Source organism: Ascaphus truei, chromosome 1 (assembly GCF_040206685.1).
Source record: "Ascaphus truei isolate aAscTru1 chromosome 1, aAscTru1.hap1, whole genome shotgun sequence".
Classification (NCBI taxonomy): domain Eukaryota; kingdom Metazoa; phylum Chordata; class Amphibia; order Anura; family Ascaphidae; genus Ascaphus; species Ascaphus truei.
This window is the reverse complement of record NC_134483.1, coordinates 466,528,882-466,551,126: the sequence shown is the minus strand read 5'-3', so window position 1 is coordinate 466,551,126 and position 22,245 is coordinate 466,528,882. Positions and strand designations below refer to the sequence as shown.

Genomic DNA, 22,245 nt, shown 5'->3' with positions numbered 1-22,245 from the left:
GACTGAGGTCACTCCCCCAAAGGTAAAGTTTTGAGGCAATTAAAAACAAATGTTCCGCAGACAGACAGTGATTACTCATAGACGTATGACCGAGAAAGATGTCAACATTTGGCATAGTCGCTAGCACTAATCTAAGACCTGATTGCCATATTTTAAGGCCATCTGCTAACTACTCTGTAGCTCCTAACCAAACCGGGTTGTAGTTTGAGAAATAGCCAAAATGCTTAACTTTTAATGCCCCCGCTATCTTGAAATTCTGCTTAAACTCTAAAATCGGGTCCATAAAATATGAGTGGAAGATTTCACAGGGCCAACTGAGCAGGACTGCAACTTTAAATGCGATAATGCACTAGGCCAGGTCCCCACTGGCCACTGCAGCGCTCACTATGGCGGGCGCTGCGGGGACAAGAGCCGCGCCTCAGTGGGGGCGCCGCGCGGTGAATTTTTCAGACTCACATTCAAATTGTGATGGGAACAAGTAACGGAGCGCTAGGCCATGCCCCCCCGGCGGTTCAGCCAATGAGGGCGAACCTGCCGGGTGACATGGCCGCGCCCCATCACTCCCCAGTCACGCCCCCACCACCCCTGTCTTTTCCCCTGCAGACTGGGGAATTCGGCTGCACGCGCCGCCAGCAAAGCAGGCGCACGTGCAGCGCAGGCAGTGGGGCCGCAGCCTTAGAATTACCATGGCATCAATTTTGACAATAATAGTTTGAAGCCTTTCAGCTTGTATTTTAAATCAATCATTTGACACCTCAAAATAATGATGGAATTAAGACCGGTACACCTCACGGCTCATTCAAGTTAACGGCTACTGTCGTATGTACAGTAACATGCACCGCCTAAAAAATATATGTCTCGTAGTCTGTTCTTTTCTTCTGTTTGTTTTGTCTATGAGGAACCTGGGGGCTATACAATCCTCAAATAGCATGATACCAGCTTTTCTTAAAACAGTTGAATATTTTTTTTCTTAAACTGAACAAATGTTTTATACACAATATCTTCCAAATTGGTGTTGAAAGTTTACAGTAATAAACAAGGATGTGATGTCAATTCAGATGCTTTTATCTTCAAGGAAAACACAAGTAGCTAGATTGTCCCAACAATGACCTCAACCCTTGTCTTTAAGGAGCATTCCTTTACTGGGAAAGATAGCAGAGTCTCTAAGCCACCCTTCGAAAAATGCTGCTTTTGCAAAGAGACACTTGGTCTTATGGTATTACTGCATGCAAGACATACTTACAGTATACTAATGTGCTTTTGAAACCTTGTTTTTAATTGATCCTTACTGTTTTAAGCGGAATATTTTCAAGGACGCTGTTAATCTGTAATAAAATACATCACATCATCTCTAAATGAGATATAAATGGAAATCTGTATAATTTCTTCGTTGCAGCATAACACTGAATCACGGAGAACATAATACCGTTCTTATCATTGCATGTTGGAATTTACAGGTCGGCTGTTTATTATATACAGTAGGCCACGATTCTCAGCACGCACTACATGTCATGGAATAAAATCTTCTCAAATGCCTAGGTATGCATTTGCCACATTGGCCAGGCTGGAGGTTATGCTTCCGCAGTACAATAAAACCAAACCTCACTTATGAGAGTGCAAGAGGACTCATTTCATAGGCGGTAAGATTTCTGCTCAATTATCCTTATGCTTAGTTAGGCACCTACTACTTTATTACAATATCATTAACAGTAACATCAGAATATATAAACAAATGTTAGATAAACCTGGCAAGGTTGTTTTGTAGCTCTCCAGGAAAAAATATTATTAATGTACAGCCTTAAACTGGTTATTAACATTTTTTAGAATTCTTGGATTTGTTCTGTACCCTATATTTCCCAAGTGACGTCTTCTCAACATCAGTTACTGCTCTTTAAGACCGAGATACCAATGTAAAAAAATGAGAGGTAACACCGGACATGTACTGTATGTGTACGGTATTCTCTCTCTGGATGTACGGCAGGCAGCACGAGTGCGGAGGGTGGCCGGGCGCAAGGTCCCTGCAATTACCTCCGACCGAGAAGCAAAAGCGGCAGTGTGAGCAGTAACGGAGCCATCTCCCACAGGCCGCAGGGTCTGGTAACCAGGGCAAAGGAGCCACGCAGCGTCTTTCCCCCGGATGCCCAGCAAAGGAGAAGACTGACCAATGGGAGGGCTCCACGTCACAAAGGAACGTGCGCTGCTCCCCCACCTGCGTGATGGGAAATGTAGTTGCCATCCAAATTTACCTGTGGGAGTGGAGAGAAGATCTTCACTGTGTGCCTCCTACCTCCAAAGAAAGCTCTGAGATATTGATAGTGCCACTGTCTGCCAGGAGGATCTGCACAGGTAAGACAACAGAAGGGGGAGAGCATGAGGAAGGAGGAGGGGGGGTTGGTGGTGTGATAGGAGGATGAGGAGCGGGGTTGAGAGGATGAGGGGATTGGGTGCGAGAGGATGAGGGGTGGGGGTGCAAGAGGATGAGGGGTGGGGGTGCGAGAGGATGAGGGGTGGGGGTGCGAGAGGATGAAGGGAGGGGGTGCGAGAGGATGAGGGGTGGGGGTGCGAGAGGATGAGGGGTGGGGGTGCGAGAGGATGAGGGGTGGGGGAGCGAGAGGATGAAGGGAGGGGGTGCGAGAGGATGAGGGGAAGGGTGCGAGAGGATGTGGAGGGGGTACGAGAGGAGGAGGGGGTGAGAGGATGAGGGTGGGGTGAGGATGAGGGGAGGCGAGAGAATGAGGGGGGTTGCAACAATCTTGGAAGTAGGAGATTTCAGAGGATCATTAAGATTAGTATTGCTCGTCATTTACAGTATGACTTCAGGTATGTTATTTATAAATTATCTGACCATTACTCATTTTTTTTAAATCAATCCCCGTATGCACCAATTTGCACTATTTCATATTCTATTTTGTAAAAAATGCTGGGAGGGCGCTCAATCCACAAACCCCTCCCCAGAATTTTTCATGAAATAGAATATGAAATGGTGCAAATTGGGGCAAACTTGCAGTGAAATTTAGAAAAAATTACGTAACGGTCTGATTATTTATAAATAACATACCTCTCCACGACTTTGAGCGCGCCACATTTTTCGCCATTGTGTCCAGTATTTTTGGAGAAATCATCAGGCAATCCTATCCACAAAGCTCTGGTAAGATAGGGCTGATAACGTGCTATTGGGCATCGTGTTATCAAAATTGGTAACGGATGTTATGTTCCTTGAGGTTAACACAAATCCACAAACCTAATTATAGGCAAAAATAACAGCCACTAGTTATTTAAATGGTAAGATCTTTGGAGCAGGAACTCCTCTTCCTAAATGTTACTTTTATGTCTGAAGCACTTATTCCCATGATCTGTTATTGTATTATTTGTTATTTATATGTGTAGCCAGGTCCCCTCTGGTTCTCCGAGCTCCCATTTCCTACCCCTTACCTCCGCTGCCAGGGGAATGTTGCGCGCACATATGCGAAGGTTCGTGTATGCGCAGATGCGAGTGCGGCTGCCATGAGAGAGTTGCGCATGCGCAGGAGACTAGGCACACGCGGAGGCAATGATAAGGAGGATCCGCGGGGACTATGACTCCAAGCAGCACCAGGGGCGGAGGTCACGTGTCACACGAGAGCCAATGGGGCTGGCAGGATCACGGGTAGCAAGGAGATACATTTTCGCGTGCGGGGGCGCGGAAGTCAGTCAGGATCTGGACAGAGAGGGTACAGGTAGGGTCCAGGAAGCAGTGCTCCTTTGGACAAGTACAAAAGAAACAGCGCAAAAGACCTCAAAGTGTAGTATGAATATAAAATTATATTGGTAAAACAGGTGAGTATTGCGCGTACATCAGATAAAATAATTACTGGCAGTACATGTATATGGACATGTTACCAATCAGAACCACGGGTGGAACGGGCAATCATCAGGTGGATATTCTCTCCTTCCCCTCTCCTTTGGTGGATCAAGGCTGCTGTGGTGTATGGTGTTACCCCGACATCCAGCAGCAGTAGTCCGGTGGAATTCGTCTACTTCACAGCTGTTGTTTCAGCGGGGCAGGCTCACGGCATCCAGTTTCAGCAATCCGGTAGATTTCGTCTGCTGTGCGGCTGTTGATCCAGCGAGACAGGCTCTCACCCTGTATCTCTCGGCGTGTGACGTCAGACTCCGGCGCACGTCAATGACGTCATCTGGCAGGGAGTAGTACTGTAATAGTACGAAACGCGTTGGATAAGAGGACGCTTCTCTAGTACTACCCACTGTGCATTTGTATCCTGTATACACCCTTTATTAATCTCCGTTCCCGCCCGCTGCCTCCCTGACCGGCTGAGATCGTGAAGACGCTGCCAGATGACGTCATTGACGTGCGCCGGAGTCTGACGTCACACGCCGAGAGATACAGGGTGAGAGCCTGTCTCGCTGGATCAACAGCCGCACAGCAGACGAAATCTACCGGATTGCTGAAACTGGATGCCGTGAGCCTGCCCCGCTGAAACAACAGCTGTGAAGTAGAAGAATTCCACCGGACTACTGCAGCTGGATGTCGGGGTAACACCATACACCACAGCAGCCTTGATCCACCAAAGGAGAGGGGAAGGAGAGAATATCCACCTGATGATTGCCCGTTCCACCCGTGGTTCTGATTGGTAACATGTCCATATACATGTACTGCCAGTAATTATTTTATCTGATGTACGCGCAATACTCACCTGTTTTACCAATATAATTTTATATTCATACTACACTATGAGGTCTTTTGCGCTGTTTCTTTTGTATTTGTTCTTCTAGTTGGTCTGTGGAGCCATTCCACGAATACAGCTGCACACCTTCACAAAGTAACAGGTTTATATATATATTTAATCACTTTATCACTGTAAGAATACACCACTTAGTTCACAATTTATAGAGCGCAGTTCACTCCTTGTTTGTTTCTATCCTTTGGACAAGGCCAGATTCCCCCCTAGGTCCCAGATAGATCCCCTGAGCCACAGTAGAAGTGCTGAGATGTGTATGCTGTAGGGAAAGGCCTTAGGTAGGGACCCTTTCCCAATAGTAAGGCAAAGCCAGAGGCATATGCTGCCGGACATTATCCCTGGGTGGGAATTGCGGCCCGTGCCAGTGAGCAAGCCAAAACTTCAAGAGAGAGACTATTTATATGGGACCATCCAGCTGGAGCAGCAGATTCTGGCGCGGATCCATACCACTGATCCACGGAGTTCTGCCATTTGTCCTGGTCTGTTCTGAGACTGAGACCAGGGAGGTATTGTTTAAGAGCACCAACATATCTGTTTCTCATGCAAATGTTGAAGTTAATGTAGATTGTAATGTTTCATATTCAGGCGTGCATATGAAGTACAGGCGCAATAGTATAGATGGTGTTTGTTTAAGTATTATAGAAACAACATTATGAAGTCTTTTATATATTGAGTCAAGCTTTAAAAGTCAAAAAAAGAGAGGCTTGTTTTCTTACGCCATAAAAATGTCATCCAAATAGATTAATAAAAGGGGTGGGTTGTAAACACACCCACAAGGTAGACATATGCTGTTTTCAATGGAAGGGTTTTAGGATATAAGCCCTGCAATTGAATGATGAATTAGAATTCAACAGACATATGTTTTGGGATCAGACACATGAATTCTCATCTTTCATATTCTAGGGACCTCTCTTGGAAGAACCTGTTACATGTTCTTTGGTAACGTATAGGAATTCTTTGTTTATCCTTTTTATTTGAAGAAACTGTCTGCATTGTTATACTGTATGTTCTTTTAATCTTGTTATGTAACCTAAGCACTGTACTTTTCATGTATTAAACTTAAACAAGTATAGTAATTCTTTAGGCTCTGATTTGAAATGTTGCATGCTTTTTTAGAGAGTAATTTACATTTTTGGACACATTTTGCTATAACAGATTTTTGTGTGTTAAGTGCAGTTTTCTTAAACACGGACCATGGACCCTGCAAATTAATATTCTAGTAAATTCTGTGGTGGAGTGAGCGAGTTAAAATATATATATATGGTGACAGAGTGAGGGCAAATATTACTGATTATAGGTACCTTGCGTAGGTGAAAGGTGAGTTAGCTAGTTAGCTGTGTGTATTAACCCTTGTCACATATATGTCACGTGCTCACCGGTGTGCCGTATGGATTAGATGTGGTAAGTTGACACTGCCTTGCGTTAGCTTCAAATAACATGGCATTAAGTCCGTCTTACCCAAAGGTGATGTTACTCCCACCCAGACTGATTAGGTATTTAAAAAAAAGAGAAGACAGGAGAGCGAAAGAACCCTGTAAATAACAATATGTCAGTTAAATCAAACCTAACTGTGATCTTATACACATCCAGATCCTGTAAAAGACCTACAGTATGTTAGGGTTTTGATGCGAGTAACACCAAGCTTAGCTCTGACCTAACTAATGTCTCAGTAAATCCCTGCGATAACTGTAACAGAGCTCTGTACATATGCGTGGTTAGTGGGAACACCTCTTTTGCATATCATTAGCACTAACATCTGGTATAGTTAACACAAGAGCTATTATGGCTGAAAACAGCACTAATACTGCGTTACTGAGCATTAAAGATACCAGTAACAACTTAACAATGCGTTCATTTATGTTAGTGCATCGGTAAGCCAATAAGGCCTTGATTATACCAAGTGCTACAGGGCGGCAGCGCTATTCTGTGACGTAACCCAGCGCTGCCGCCAGGCAGCATCTTGAATATACCAGGGAGGGAGAGCAGAGGAGGCTTGGAGGCGTGGCCATGAGCGGTTCACCCTCATTGGCTGAACCGCTCACGTGACACGGCCGTCACAAGAAAAAAAAAATTATTCCAAAGTCTCTTCTCCAGCCGTACGCTTTGCAATACAACACGCCGCAACCGTCGCCAGAGGTGTGAGCAGTTTTATTGGATGTATGCAACATGTTTTGGCGCCGCGCACGTTTTGGGGTATAATCACGGCCTAATGGAGCTCTGTGGTTCTGGGCCTTAAAATATATCTTTGTAGAGTTATCAAAACCCACTAATATACATTTTTGGGAATTGAGGGTCTTCAGGTTCACAGGTCAGATGAAAAAAATAATGTACAAAGGTGTTGCTGGTTTATGCAATATTTGATGTCGTTTGTAAAAGAAGGTGTAACGGGAATTCATTGGATGGTTTCTTTCGATTAAAAAGAATATGGCATGGTTTGTTTATTCTTCAGAAGAACATTGATCGAACATGCAAAAGGTTCTAGTTTTGTAACTTGTGTATAACAGCATTCCAACCTCTGCTACAGGGCTGGAGAAGTAAAACTGCATTAGATGACGGATGTAGAACGAATCCCTAATTATATGAATGGACACTACCCGCAATGCTACATTATTATTATTATTTCTTTGTAAAGTGCCAACATATTCTGCAGCGTGGTAAAATTGGGGTACGAAGATTTGATCATTACAAACAGAGGTACATACAAATAAGGACAAAGATGCACGAACAGATACAAAGGGGGCCCTGCTCATACATTAATGCTATCTGAAGTCTGTACCATTTTTCCATTGAGTTTATGAAGAAAAACTTGGATAATAACAGGGTGTGTATTAGTAAAGTGACCTAAAAGTCCTTTAAAGCTGAAGACCAAGTAAAATAAAATCAGTTCTGTACTACAGTATGAGAAAATATTGTAGCTTTTTTAAAAACAACTCTGAATTACATTTTTAATGTATTATAATGTAACAAGCATTTTTTGCTTGTATAGCAACCATTTACAAAGTCACATCCCCTTCCTCTTCTGAAACAAGCTCTGGCACACCCCTTTTGGAGCCCTGCCCTCTCTCTAGCAGTGCACCAATTGTATCTAGTGACTGCCTGGTCACATGATCTTCCCCACAGAACATTGCATCTTTGGTCCTCTTCTGCTGCACTAACAGCCATTTAGTGAACCCCCAAGCCGAATCGATCACAGGAGAACGGATCAAATCAGCAATGTTGCTAATTACTTATTGTGTGGATTGTATTGATGCACATATTAAAGGGGAAATAAATAAATAAAAAAACGGCAGCTTGGACTGTTGCTTTAAAGAAGATTACAGTTATTCATAGCCGTAAAAAGGCCACCAACAAGTTAGCTGCCAGTGAGTGAATAAGTATGTTGGATAACTCTTGATCCGGGGTTGGTAAGATATTGGGAGGCACTAAAGTTCCAACAATTGAAGCAGTGCAGATGGCCGCTTTAAACAGGATTCATAAAAAGAAACCACACACCAATTAATAAAACAAAGTCACTTTAGGATAGCAGTGATCATTTTACCTTAGATGGCCCATGTACTTAATTTGCTCTGTACAGTATATAGAAACGGCTTCTGCGTCAAGCTGTTTCTTTTCATAATTGCTCCTGCATGTTTCTTTTTATCACACTATGGATTGTTATGTTCCAATCTGACTCGAGTTGCAAAACATTCCCAGCACACTGAGTTCCTAATCCACAAACATGCTTTTTTTGTCTCCGCCATTTAATTTTGTTATTGATCCACCTCTTGCATCTGCTGAGTGCACAAATTATTTTTGGTTTAGTTTTCTACAAAAACAAATGCACCACATACTGTACATAAAATGGCCAGCATTATTGGGTCATTGAAACAGTTCTTTTGCACATCCCAGTATCAAGAATGTCTAAGCATTCATACCTAAGGGCTTAAATCCGTAATGAATTTTTGTGTCACTAGAGATTGTGAGGGTTGCCCTCATGCTATACTTATAGGAGGGTGCCTCACATGCCGGTGTACCTGTATATATGACACCCAGTGCTTTTTTTTGTAATTTAATAAGTGCTGGTACCCGACCCCTCATCTTCTCCTGCTCGCGTTGTCACATTGTCATGGCAATGCAGCATCACAAGACGATGCCGCAGAAGGTGAGAATCAGGAGAAGGCAAGAGAAAAAGAAGACGGTGGGTGCTGGTACACCGTACAGACGATTCGCGCTACAATCCCAAACCCCCCACCCCCTGCTTACACCATTTAAAAAAACACAAGCAAAGTAAACATTGCTACGGTGTATGTGCTACGGCATATCCGTCGCTTTATAAAACGTACCAATGGGCAGTTTTCCGAGACGAAAACGCCTTATCCAACACTCACCGATACTCATATAGGATGCTTTATAATACATACCAATGGGCAGTTTTCCAACCCAAAAATGCCACATCCAACACTCACCGATACTCATTTCCGACGCTTTATAATACATACCAATGGGCAGAAAATTGGTTTCGCTTTACGATGATTCATGATTCAACGCTATAGTCAAGAAAGCATTGTAGGTTGTATAACCGAGGACCGCCAGCACTTCTTTTTGTATAGACTTCCCCACAAGTAATTTGGGAGAAAAATAAGAGTGTCTCAGATTTCTACTTCTACATGACCAATCTGCCATGTGACATCAACAATTATACACTCTGCTGGGTGCACAGCAAATGCAGAGGCTGTGGCTGCAAGTATATGTACAATCTATTAAGAAGGCTCGCGCACCAGACTTAAGTAAGTATTAAATATTGTATTCCGTTAGTCATCGTTTCGATGGGGAATATATATTCATCAGGATATAACAGTAGTACAACACTCACATTTTAGACCTACAGAGATGGCAAAAACAGAACAAAAAATATGCCCTGACTCCCTAGGACCCAAAGTGACGTCACTCCCAAAGGCTGACACAAAGGGGCGTTTGATAAGTGCAAAGAAATATAAACGCATAACCCAAAATAACTCAGGATAAAAGTGAGAACATCCCAACACCGTGAATAATTTAAAAGAAACAAAATACAGTATATCCGTATAGCTATAAAATTACAAAAGTTCCCAGCAGACGGAGTGCCACATATACATTGGTCATGAAACACCATTGCAGAACACAAAGCAGCTTGATCACTAAAACTATAGGTTTAGTATTGGTGAATCTCAAAGGGAGGTCCATAGACAGAATGTAAGCAATAACCCCGTAACGTTCACGAACTCAATACAATATTTCATTTTACATAAGTCTGATTTGCCAGCCTTCTTCATAATCACAGTAAACTTCATAGCTGTCAATGCCATTCATCCCATGGTTCACATAGCCTGTTATTTATCCTGCAAAGCTTACTGTATGTGGCTCTGACACCTGGTATGCAAAGTTGGTAGTTCAAAATAAATATATTTAAAAGTTAAAAATACACAGAGCACATATTCAAATTGATGGTCTCCTCTTGGTTTCTCCTGAAATAAACAGTACAGTTCTGAGAAACATACCTAATACAAAGCAGGTGTAGCAGAGCACGTAAACACCATCAAATGCAAGCCTTACACAGCTTTTATTCCGCGGTTTGGAAAGCCACTATTTCTCTTCAGAGATAATCCTTATTAGTACACATGCTTTGTTAAGTTTATATTTGGGTGTAGAAGACAGCTGGTGCATTCTGCTGCGGTAGTTTTACTTCCGATGCGTTATGACGATATCAGTGATATAAATGCATACACAGGAAGGGAACAGCTTATTTTCGCAGTGTTCAGGGGGTCCGTTTTTAGTGGTGTCCAAGAACCACGATGGATAAAGAAGTGAATCCCATATTTCAAAAATAAAGTACTGTCAATACTTCAGGCTGTAGTCCTACTTAGCACCATGTATTGGCGTCGTCATATAGTGAAAACACTCAGCCACGTTACACACACTGTACCATTTTAAAGAGTTACTTCAGATTTTAACAAATGTTTACTAGCATTTATTATACAGTATCCATGCATTTCTCAAAGCCTATCTGTGGGAAACACAATAACCCATATCCAACAAACATGGCACCTAAAAGCTGTTGGTTTGAGGGCCAAGTTTAGCTTTGGAAATAATACAGTACAGCAGTTATTGTAAACGTGTGGCTGCAGCATAAAGCCGTTTCCAGTACGTGTAGAACACCCTCCTTAATCACTACACGCACTGATCCCGGAGGTAAAAAAATACATCTCACTAAAGGTAGCCATGTTTTTTGGTCTGTATAGAGCAGGAGTGGGCAACAACAGTCCTCAAGGGCCACCAACAAGTCAGGTTTTCAGGATATACCTGCATAAGCACAGGTGGCTCAATCAGTGGCTGAGCTGTAGAGTAGCGCACGTACTGTATTGTTGGAGGACCCGTAAATGGTGAGTGAACGAGAGTACCCACACGTATATGAGACAAGCCTGAAGATGGGTATTTGAAATCTTTCCTATCTTCAGAGCTGACTGCCAGTTCACTTATTGTCTGTATAAAGTGGCGTCTAGAGAAAACCGAATGGTGTCTATTTTTTAAGAGACTCCACCAAAAAAAAAATGACCCTAATATTTCTCCACACTTAAAACTTCACAACGATGTGTAGGATCAAGAAAGGAAAATACCAGCAGTTTTGATCAAAGAAGAAGGACCTTTATATTTTTTGAATGATATGTTGTGAAAACTGCTACATTTAAAAAAACAAAACAAAACTGGAGCACTTGACAGGGGCATAGGGCTTGTTACTGAGAAACCTGCCCCTCACTACAGAACTAAATAACTACAGAAAAATATATACATTTATTACTAATACTGTACACACATCTCTAATTCCCAACACGAAACCTATATGCCTATCACTAACACATATTTTACTAGCTAACCAGCACTAACTAACCCGGTTGCTGTGTCTTTCACCATCACTAACTAACCTTGTGTCTGTCTCTCGCCATTTAAATCCGAACTGTCACTCTCAACATGTTGAGCTTATCCTCATTAATATTCATGTTGTCCTAGAGAACGGCACCCATCTTACTTTTCACCTCCCCCCTTCTGGTCTTGGATCCTCATCTATAAGTCTCTGTCAATATGTCCTGTATATAATATGTCCTGTACTGTCCTGCATTACACAGTTTCTCCAAATACTGTTAGCCCAATAAGACGCTTTGATGAAGGACTGTATCTAGGTGGCTATCTTTAATACTCCCACCAACTTGCAGATCAGGTTGGTCTGGCTCTACTCTGTGTCCCTGGTTTCCTCTTGTTGAGTATCACACCGGTTGTAATTGTGCATTGTGACTTCTGCTGTATTAGTGCAAAGCTCTGGACAGGTCCCAGTTCTGTACACGTGTGAGATGTGCCTGGCCCCATCACACCTGTGATAGGATGGGGCCTGCGTGTCTCCCCAGTCTCTTGGGCTAGTGAGGAATTGCGGGAGACCCTTTCTCATTATCCCCATTACCTCACTGCATAGCCCCAGTAATTGGTTTTTGAGCTGCTCACGACCGTAGAAGGCGGCTCTGAGTTGGATCAGCGGCCTGCTCTTCCCATATAGGAGATGGAGATGCTGCAGGACCTGTCTGAGGGTCTTTATCTCCTCAGGAGGCAGCACCAGAATCTACCTGCAAGCTTCTCGCTCCATGAATGCAACAGCCACACCTCCCTGCAGGCCCCCTGGGATCCTACTCCGACTCCTTATACAGGAGACCGAAAGAGACCGGATAATTTGGGGAGAGATGGGATAACAATCCCTAATATAGAAACCTATACTGCACCATTCTGTCTGCTCCCTTTAGGTCCTAAGCTCAAATGGGTAAAGGGTATGTGGCTGAGAAACCTGACCTTCACTACAAAACAAATAATTACAGAAAATATAAAGAAATATATACATTTATTACTAATACGCACACATCTCTTACTCCTAACACTAAACATATATCGCTATTACTAACACTTATTTCACTAGCTACATAACGCTATCACCATCACTAACCCTGTTTCTCACCATCACTAACTAACCATGTCTCTCACCATCACTAACTAACCCTGTCTCTCACCATCCCAAACCTAACCCTGTCTCTCACCATCCCAAACCTAACCCTATCTCTCACCATCACAAAACTAACCCTGTCTCTCACCATCCCAAACCTAACCCTGTCTCTCACCATCCCAAACCTAACCCTGTCTCTCACCATCCCAAACCTAACCCTATCTCTCACCATCACAAAAGTAACCCTGTCTCTCACCATCACTAACTAACCCAATCTCTCACCATCACTAAACTAACCCTGTCTCTCATCATCACTAAACTAACCCTGTCTCTCACCATCACTAACTAACCCTGTCTCTCACCATCACTAACTAACCCTGTCTCTCACCATCACTAAACTAACCCTGTCTCTCACCATCACTAAACTAACCATGTCCCTCACTATCACTAACTAACCCTGTCTTTCACCATACCAAACATAACCCTGTCTCTCACCATCACCAACAACCCCTGTCTGTCAATCTTGCACTCTTTAACCAACTCTAACCATTTGAATCCTAACTTTCACTCAGCATTTTGAGCTTCTCATTAATATTCATTGTGTCATAGAGTGCATGTCCAGTCCGTTTACAGGTAGATACAACAAAATAAAATAATGGTGTCTATTTAAGAGACTCCCCCCCAAAATGACCCAGTATTTCTCCACTTATAAACCGTCACAATCAAGTTTAGGATCAAGAAAGGAAAAATAAATAAATGGACTTGTAAGGTCTAATTGAAAATGTTATATATATATATATATATATATATATATATATATATATATATATATATATATATATATATATATATAAAGCAACTGTAAATATTACTGTATGTTCATTTGCATGTCTTAGACAGGTCTGCAACCCTGTCTTTCCCCATTGTCACCCAGCATACAGCGCTTCCACTGCAGCAAGGGATTCTGGGAAATGACATGCAAATGAGCACTCGGTGCCACCTTTTGTCTCAAGCTCGTATTACACAAGCCAACCTTAATGACAGTGGTGATTACCTAGTCTAGTCTCAAACCTGCAAGCCATTAAGACCAGCCTCACACCGATGATACCCATCAAGGTTGAAACATGTATGTGAGTAGGTCTAATGGCTTTGCATCTCATCCCAGCCTCTGTTTAAAAGCTGTGTTTAAAACAGCATGCAGTGGCTTGAGGATTGGCTTGTGTAATACGAGCTTGAGACAAAAGGTGGCACTGAGTGCTCATTTGCATGTCATTTCCCAGAATCCCTTGCTGCAGTGGAAGCGCTGTATGCTGGGTGACAATGGGGAAAGACAGGGTTGCAGACCTGTCTAAGACATGCAAATGAACATACAGTAATATTTACAGTTGCTTTATGCTTTACTGTGGAGGGTTTTTGACACATTTTTTACCCACCATAACCTTAATGACAGTGGTGATTACCTAGTCTAGTCTCAAACCTGCAAGCCATTAAGACCAGCCTCACACTGATGATACCCATCAAGGTTGAAACATGTATGTGAGTAGGTCTAATGGCTTTGCATCTCATCCCAGCCTCTGTTTAAAAGCTGTGTTTAAAACAGCATGCAGTGGCTTGAGGATTGGCTTGTGTAATACGAGCTTGAGACAAAAGGTGGCACTGAGTGCTCATTTGCATGTCATTTCCCAGAATCCCTTGCTGCAGTGGAAGCGCTGTATGCTGGGTGAAATGGGGAAAGACAGGGTTGCAGACCTGTCTAAGACATGCAAATGAACATACAGTAATATTTACAGTTGCTTTATGCTTTACTGTGGAGGGTTTTTGTCACTTTTTAACCCACCATAACCTTAATGACAGTGGTGATTACCTAGTCTAGTCTCAAACCTGCAAGCCATTAAGACCAGCCTCACACTGATAATACCCATCAAGGTTGAAACATGTATGTGAGTAGGTCTAATGGCTTTGCATCTCATCCCAGCCTCTGTTTAAAAGCTGTGTTTAAAACAGCATGCAGTGGCTTGAGGATTGGCTTGTGTAATACGAGCTTGAGACAATAGGTGGCACTGAGTGCTCATTTGCATGTCATTTCCCAGAATCCCTTGCTGCAGTGGAAGCGCTGTATGCTGGGTGACAATGGGGAAAGACAGGGTTGCAGACCTGTCTAAGACATGCAAATGAACATACAGTAATATTTACAGTTGCTATATATATATATATATATATATATATATATATATATATATATATATATATTATATTGTAAATGTATTTTGCCTAAACTGTGGAGTGTAAAAAAAAACAAAATAAACACTTCGCCTCGGGCCTTCAACTCTTCCAGCCAGGGCATTATTGGCCAGTAATGCCCTGTTCTTTGGGGATTATTACTTAATTAACACCGTAAAGAAAACCAGATTTACCAGCAGAGTAAAACCATTGAAAACGAAGACATACCTGTTTAGGAAGTGTTCCTCAAGGTCACATCGTTGAACAACCTCTGTACAATACTCGGTAAAAGGGCAGATGACCAAGAGCTTATCTAGGAGGTTCTTTACTAGTATGGTTGATTTTTTGCAAGTCTGTAGCATCACATGCTTGCGGTCCATGGGGCAGAAGTTTTCATGGGTTAAGAAGTTAGTGAGGCAGAGAGTGCAGTAGGTATGGCCACATGGAGTATCCAGCGGTTGTATTAGCGCAAACAAGCAGATATGACAGATTAAATCATCATCTGCTTCTTCAGAGTAGGTGTACGCATGATTTTCTTCTGCTGAATGCAATTGTCCACAGGAAGCACATAAAAGTGGAGGGATATGATCCAACTCTTCAATGGTATCGCTCGACTCCATGGGAAATGACCTCCCAAAAAATTACCTTTAGACTTAAAGGTGATCAGCTGTGCAAACAAAGAAGAGATACCAAAATCAGTGAGGGGTTACAGTAAAAAAAAACAAGCAAAAATGTATTTGACTAATGTCTTTGTAAAATAACTACTAGTCAACAACACTTCTACCATCACTTCCATAGTAAGTATATTTGCTATAAATATGTTTATAATTATTATCACGGTTTTATATCTATTTTATTTGTTTCAATAGTATGTATGTCTATTGTAAAGGTTAAACTATCATTTATTTGTATGATAACATGGTGTGCAGTGTACTACAATATGGTAGACAAAAAGCAGTCATTTGCATTATTAAATATCCACAAACACAAAGTTACAATAGATAAGGTGTCTGCTGATAGGAACTTAAAAGCTAATGGAAAAACGGAGCAGAAATACAGGACAAATGAGTTAGAGGGTAAAAGACAATGGGGCTTATTCTGTAAGGCGTGATAAGTGCAGATGATGTGATATCGCATGAAAGCCCAATTGACTTTAATGGGGCTTTTCTGCGATAGCACGGTATCTGCCCTTATCACACCTTACAGAATAAACCCCAATGTGTACTTCAAGCCATTTACAGTATGTCATGTTAATCAAGCAAGGATAACCGCGTTTGTTACGTACTTGTGTAGGTTAACATTTTTTGAACAAGTACTTTAAAGCAGTACTTTAAATACTACATTCCCCCTTTTCCCCCCACTCTTTTTCTTATTTTTATATGTAAAGCATGTGATAATGTATAATTCTACATTCTTACCTAAGTTGGCAATGTTGCCTGATAAATCTGTCAACATTCTGATTGTGTGCCTAATGAAATGGCCGCCTTCTAACTTTGTGCTACAGTCTGTGAAATGTTTCAGCTGATATGTAACATTATATAACCAAGTGTAACACATTATTGTTACAGCTTTCAGAGTTATAGACAGTCTGCTGCTTGGAACACAGAAACAGATCTGTTTATGATACTTTGTTGCCAAAGGGCAGAGCTCTAAATGAGTGTCAGAGCTTGTTTCAAAAAAGGAAGTGGATATGACTTTCTAAATGGTTTCTGTAGCAATCAAAGGATGATGAGTACATTAACAAAATCATGAAAAATGGCAGTAGGAGTTAATCAATATCCAGACAGTATTATCTAATACTACACAACTGATTAAAAAAAAAAAAAAAAAGTATAAGATTTTTCACGTTTTGCTGTTTTAAACAAATATCAGGACTTAATTTGGAGAGTCTTCATCAGTACCTTGCATGCTGTTGCAATAAATACCGTGCTCTACCTGAATGACAAGAATGTGTCACCGTCCTTTCACCAGTCTCAGCTTGCCCTCCATACAAAAGTCACATTCACTTAGAAAGACACATACAGTAGGCACCATGCTTTGTATTCTACAGAGAGACTATTTAAATACTGAACATTCAAAGCACTGTTTTGAGGGAAAAGTACTCTTAACCCTCCGATGCTGTTGGGGATTGCCCAGTTTTACTGAATCAGGGTGATCACAAATATAATGATGATATCCCAGGAACTGCAATGGGGAAATTTCTCATTACATTTACAGATGCAGAGTTTCTTACAATTGTGAATGCACTTTGGCCCCTATGACGCATGCTGTGGTACGGCGTGTCTTGTCAGTGAAGCTCTGAGACCTCCCCAGTGGAGTTCAGGGCTTTCTTGATATTGCGATTCAGCTCTACAGGATACTGAATCAAGGCCATTGCCTATCTGGCTGCATTGTACATTTAATCATGTACAGTAACTTTTAGCCGTATAGCTACACTTTATTTGTGCTCACCTTAAAGACCAGTGCAGCAACGCATTATTGCAATTTAGTTATTTAAAAAAAAAAAAAGAAGATTCTTAGAAAATACCTTTAAGGCAACCCAGTTAATGTTTTACACAGCTATCTCCAGTTATGGAAATCTGTCATACAGCTAAATATATATGGAAAAATAAGTAAAAAAATAATTCTATATTTTGTATCTATATGTGTGTAATATAGGGAACCATGTTAATGGTTTTGAAGCAAAAGGTGGCACTGTGTACTCATTTGCTTGTCATTTCCCAGAATTCCTTGCTGCAGTGGAAGCACTGTGTGCTGGGTGATAATGGTGAAAGGTGGGGTTGCAGACCTGTCTAAGACATGCAAATGAGCATACAGTAATATTTCCATTTGCTATATATATGTACCCCCCTTGATAAAGATCTCTCTCCGGGATCAAAACGTTAGACTTTTTGTGCAAGTATTTGTGTACTTTAATAAAAAAATTTCATTACTGAACTGCTGAGTGCTTTTGTCTCTTTACCTTTCAGGTATTGTATGCTGTGTATTTTTAAGACCTTAGCACCAGCTATTACTACTGCACCACTGGAGTGTAGGAGATATATATATATATATATATATATATATATATATATATATATATATATATATATATATACACACACACACATACATGGGAGTGTTGAACATAAAATATGGTGTTTACCAAATGTTGTAGGATATGTAATCTGACTGTTGTTGTTTGTAAGAAATTTGACACAAAATGGTTGTTTCCCCCCCCCCCCTTTTATTTTTGTATCCTTCCCCTCCCCATTTACATGTGAAAAAAATAATAAAAATATAAGTTTAAACAAAAAAAAACAAAAAAAATAAATAAAGAGTTTTGAAGTAATTTGTATTTGGTTGTTTCCAATATGGTTTATGTTACAAATGAAGAAAAGAAAACCTAAAAATAAATGTGTCTATCTGCAAACAGTGAAACATTTGAGGGGATGTGAAAATAAAATCAACATGTGTCCCAAATATGCATGCGAGTTATTTGTTCCCTTCGAGCTATAAGTGTACAATAGTCAGCAAACATGTTGTGGCCGGTAATATTCGGCATACATTTTTAGGCTTGCCTTGACAAGCTCTGTAGGCTTCGAGTCACTGATATGCTTATGTGAAAAGTGCTAGAACCTGTATACTGTCTTAAGTACAGTTTCGATTGCCACATGAATACAATTAGCACCACACCATTTCCTTCTGTTGGCCTTTCAGCCTCTTTCCCCCGGGAGAGATATTCATGTAATAGGTGCTCCGTATAAATGCTGTCTTTTTATTATAACTTCGCTAATAGTGATAATTACTTAATTGCACGCAGTCATTGTCAGTATAAAACCTTGTCCAGATTAGACTCAGCATGGGGTTTGTGTTGGTGTTGTGGGACCTCAGATCATGTAAAGAGGAGATGCCAATAGCCCCCAGTTTGCACAACGTTGATGCAGATTTTTATTTGACTTATTTAGCTATGCAATGTAAAAGGTTTGTCCTGTTTGGCAATTAAGAGATGACGAGAATACTGGGGCAGGCCAAGTCTGTCCTGCAGATTGAACAAACTAAGTGATTTCCTGTAAATCAGAAGGGTTTGAATTTGTTATCTGCAGAACACCTGGGGCCATAAAGGGAATAAGAAATAAATGGTATAAGGTATGTAAAACATCTGGCTGCAAAAACCTTGACAGTTGGGAAATAAATGCTCCGATAACTTTGGTGCTGCTTTTTAGCCTAGTATTAAAGCCAGTAGACTTCGACACAGAGGTAATTTAGGCCCAGATTTACTAAGCGGGGCTATGGCGTAAGACACAAAGCGACGGGTTGCAAGCTGTGATGTCATACTGTAGTGCCGCTTAATAAATATGACCATTGGTATTTAAAAGTACTTCTTTTTTTTTTTAAAGGATTATCTGTTTGCATAGTAACAGAAACTGGCTTTTCTATGAAAGCAGCGTGCGTGTTTGCCTATAGTCCCCTGATCACATGCATATGTACCACCAGTTTGGATCTTTACATCAAAATCAACTAAATTTCACAACCTAGACTGAGTGCACAAATCAATTTAAGAACCAGGTGGCTATTTCAATGTAACTAAAATCCCAAATGCAGAGTACTCTGACTTTCAAGGGTTATAGACGAAAAAGATGTCATTAGACAGTAGTGAGTTGTCCCTTAGCTTCATGCCAATCAGGCAGTTGATGATATTATATTGTTATGGAATTAACAATAGATGAAGCTGCTCAAGGAGTATGCTTTACGTTCAAATGTGAACCTTATCTAGTTCAAGTTTTAAAACACCCACCTTCAATTAAAACAAAAAAATCATTGTTGTACCTATGAGTGTTGTGGTGTCAGGAAGACAAGTTAAAGCTGCAGTTCAGTCTTTTTTTTTTTTTTTAATTCAATAGTTTCATGTGGGCAATCTCTAATTACCTAAAGAACTGTATAGCTGCCAGTCAATTCGTTCTCCATGTATTGATTGGCAAAATTTTTAGATATGGGTAGATATGGGTATATGGGTATTTAGATATCTTTTTCCTCTGCTTCTGTCACTCAGTGGAAGCTCAAGAATATTCATGAGCACTCCTGCACTGACATGTGCAAGAGGGAGGGCAGGGCTGACAAAGGGGTGTGCCAGGGCTTGTGACAGGACATGAAGGGGCAGTGCCTTAGTAAATGGTTGTTAAAATAGAATACAAGAAAATTGGTCTTTCAAAGTTGTTTTTTTAAAAACAGAAAATGCTAAAAGTATTTTTTCTTACTACAGAACTGATTTATTAAAAAAACCCACACATGCAGGATATTGACTGAACTGCAGCTTTAAAGTGACATTGAATGAATTGTGAATTCAGAAAAATAAAGACCGGTATGTCACCTACAGCAGACTGACTGCATTGCCCTATGTTATCTGTAAGAGACTCTGTCAGTGCAGGTGTTGTGTACCGCTCGATAGAACTAAACTGCCTTCTGAAAATCTATTATAATGTGGGATACAATGTTCAAAGTATGAAGGTATTAGGTAGTAAATGTTACCACTATTTCTCGTATATATTATATAACCTACAGTATCACCTCTAGAGAATATATGACCAATGTCAGTAAGGTCTTTTTGTGTTGTAAGGCCACAGACATTTCAATAAATGGAGACAAAATTCACCCAATTTTAACATACACCTAGACATACCACTATCACTATATGCTAATACATTTCAACCCATGGATAGAAAACTAAGACAGCTTTAAAATACAAGAGCTCTTCTCAGTCTAACTGATAACCGCAATCTCTTCATATTAATAACAAAGAAAACATACAGTAACTACAGGGTTGTCCACACACAATGGATCAAGTTATTTTATGTATGAATAAAACATGAACACAGCTCTTATAATGTGTAATATAACGCAATCTTTTAAAACTACCATCTTGATTTTTTTTGTAGGCACCTTCAAAGTGAGTAGAGGTCAGTAAAAGAAAAAGAGATACACAATCTTACCTCTATTTTCTAGAACCAGGACTGCTTGCTATACGTGTTGAAATCAGTATGGCCATTGCTCTGTGCGCAGCTGGCAATACTTGTCAGTAAACGTTCGTTCCAGCAACAAGGTAGAAAGACTTCAGAACTCTTCCTGGACGTAAATGAATTGTCTTGTAATTCAACACACAGGATTTTGTGACATCATAAAGCCGCACCTCCATCCCCTGTGGGCAGGTAAGCCTACCTGCACGACAGTTCAGATCACTTAAATAAAGTACACGGCTTACCTTTTTGTTCTCACCAATAGCTCACAAGGTATATACACGTTTTCATTACAAATATAGAAGAGAAGTATTTACACTTACTTTCTACAAATGACAAAATAGCATAATAATTATAATAAGAATATGAGAATGACTTTAAAATGTAGATGTACTTTACCAACCAAATTAGAGGGAATTAGTAAATTAGGAAAGGCAAACATTTGTAACTCTAATAGCAGTATGAGTTAGAACTTTATATCTTTGCTAATTTACTAGTTCTATAATATACCTTTGGTATTTACCCAGCATGTTCAAAACATTAATTAGTAACCATCGAGGGTTTACAAACGCTGAAAATGACACTATTTGCATAACTTTTGGAACGAAATGTGGTAATCGCATTAGTATGTTTTACGGTGTTTGCATCAACATGTTCTTTTTTTTTTTTAAATAGTGTCATAAGTGAAGGACAGGATCTATTTATTTTTCAAGGTTAAAAGTAAATCTGTAGAGCAAACAGGACATCTTCCAAAACATTTTTTTTGCTTCGTTTTGAACAAGGATTTTTCAGCGTCAGTGTCAAACTATTTTGTTACGAATAGACTTGTAACCGAAGCATTAGGAAATAGATGGGGTGTTAAAACGCGCACATACCAGAATAGAATGCGTCACATGTGTTCTATCAGGTACTATCAATATTTCTCCCTTTATTCTATGGAAAAATAGGAGTTGGCATAAACCTCGCAGACAAACAGATGTGCTTCACATATAAGAAACTTGAGTAATACGTTTTCTATTTTATGCAGCTGCAAGGGAAAGATAAAACACTAACGTTACAAGTGTCAACAATTGCGTTGTAACAGGCAAAGTCAATCCAAGCCAATGGCAGAAACCTGGGCTCACAGTAACTCATCAAAGCTTCGTGAATCCTGGCGTACAGCTGCAGCGGGCGTTATTCAAACACTTCACGCGTTGTGTACATCGGAATACCGATGTCATGACGCGGGATGTCTTCCAACCGTACCGCCTTAAGACGCGAGTGTAGAAAATGGCATTTTAGAGTTCTGTTTTTTAAA

General features: G+C 40.7%; 1 protein-coding gene across 2 annotated transcripts in view; it reads right to left on the bottom strand.

The window, feature by feature from the left end:
* LNX1 (ligand of numb-protein X 1) overlaps nucleotides 1-21,082 on the bottom strand; it is a 163,147-nt gene extending 142,065 nt beyond the window's left edge. For both annotated transcript variants that reach the window (XM_075566582.1, XM_075566589.1), the window contains exons 1-2: nucleotides 20,925-21,082; nucleotides 15,184-15,622 (exon numbers count right to left, since the gene is read on the bottom strand). In XM_075566582.1, coding sequence (XP_075422697.1) covers nucleotides 15,184-15,575 — 392 coding nt within the window. In that variant the 5' untranslated portion in view covers nucleotides 15,576-15,622; nucleotides 20,925-21,082. The remainder of the gene's footprint in view (nucleotides 1-15,183; nucleotides 15,623-20,924) is intronic.
* Nucleotides 21,083-22,245: the final 1,163 nt, after the last annotated feature.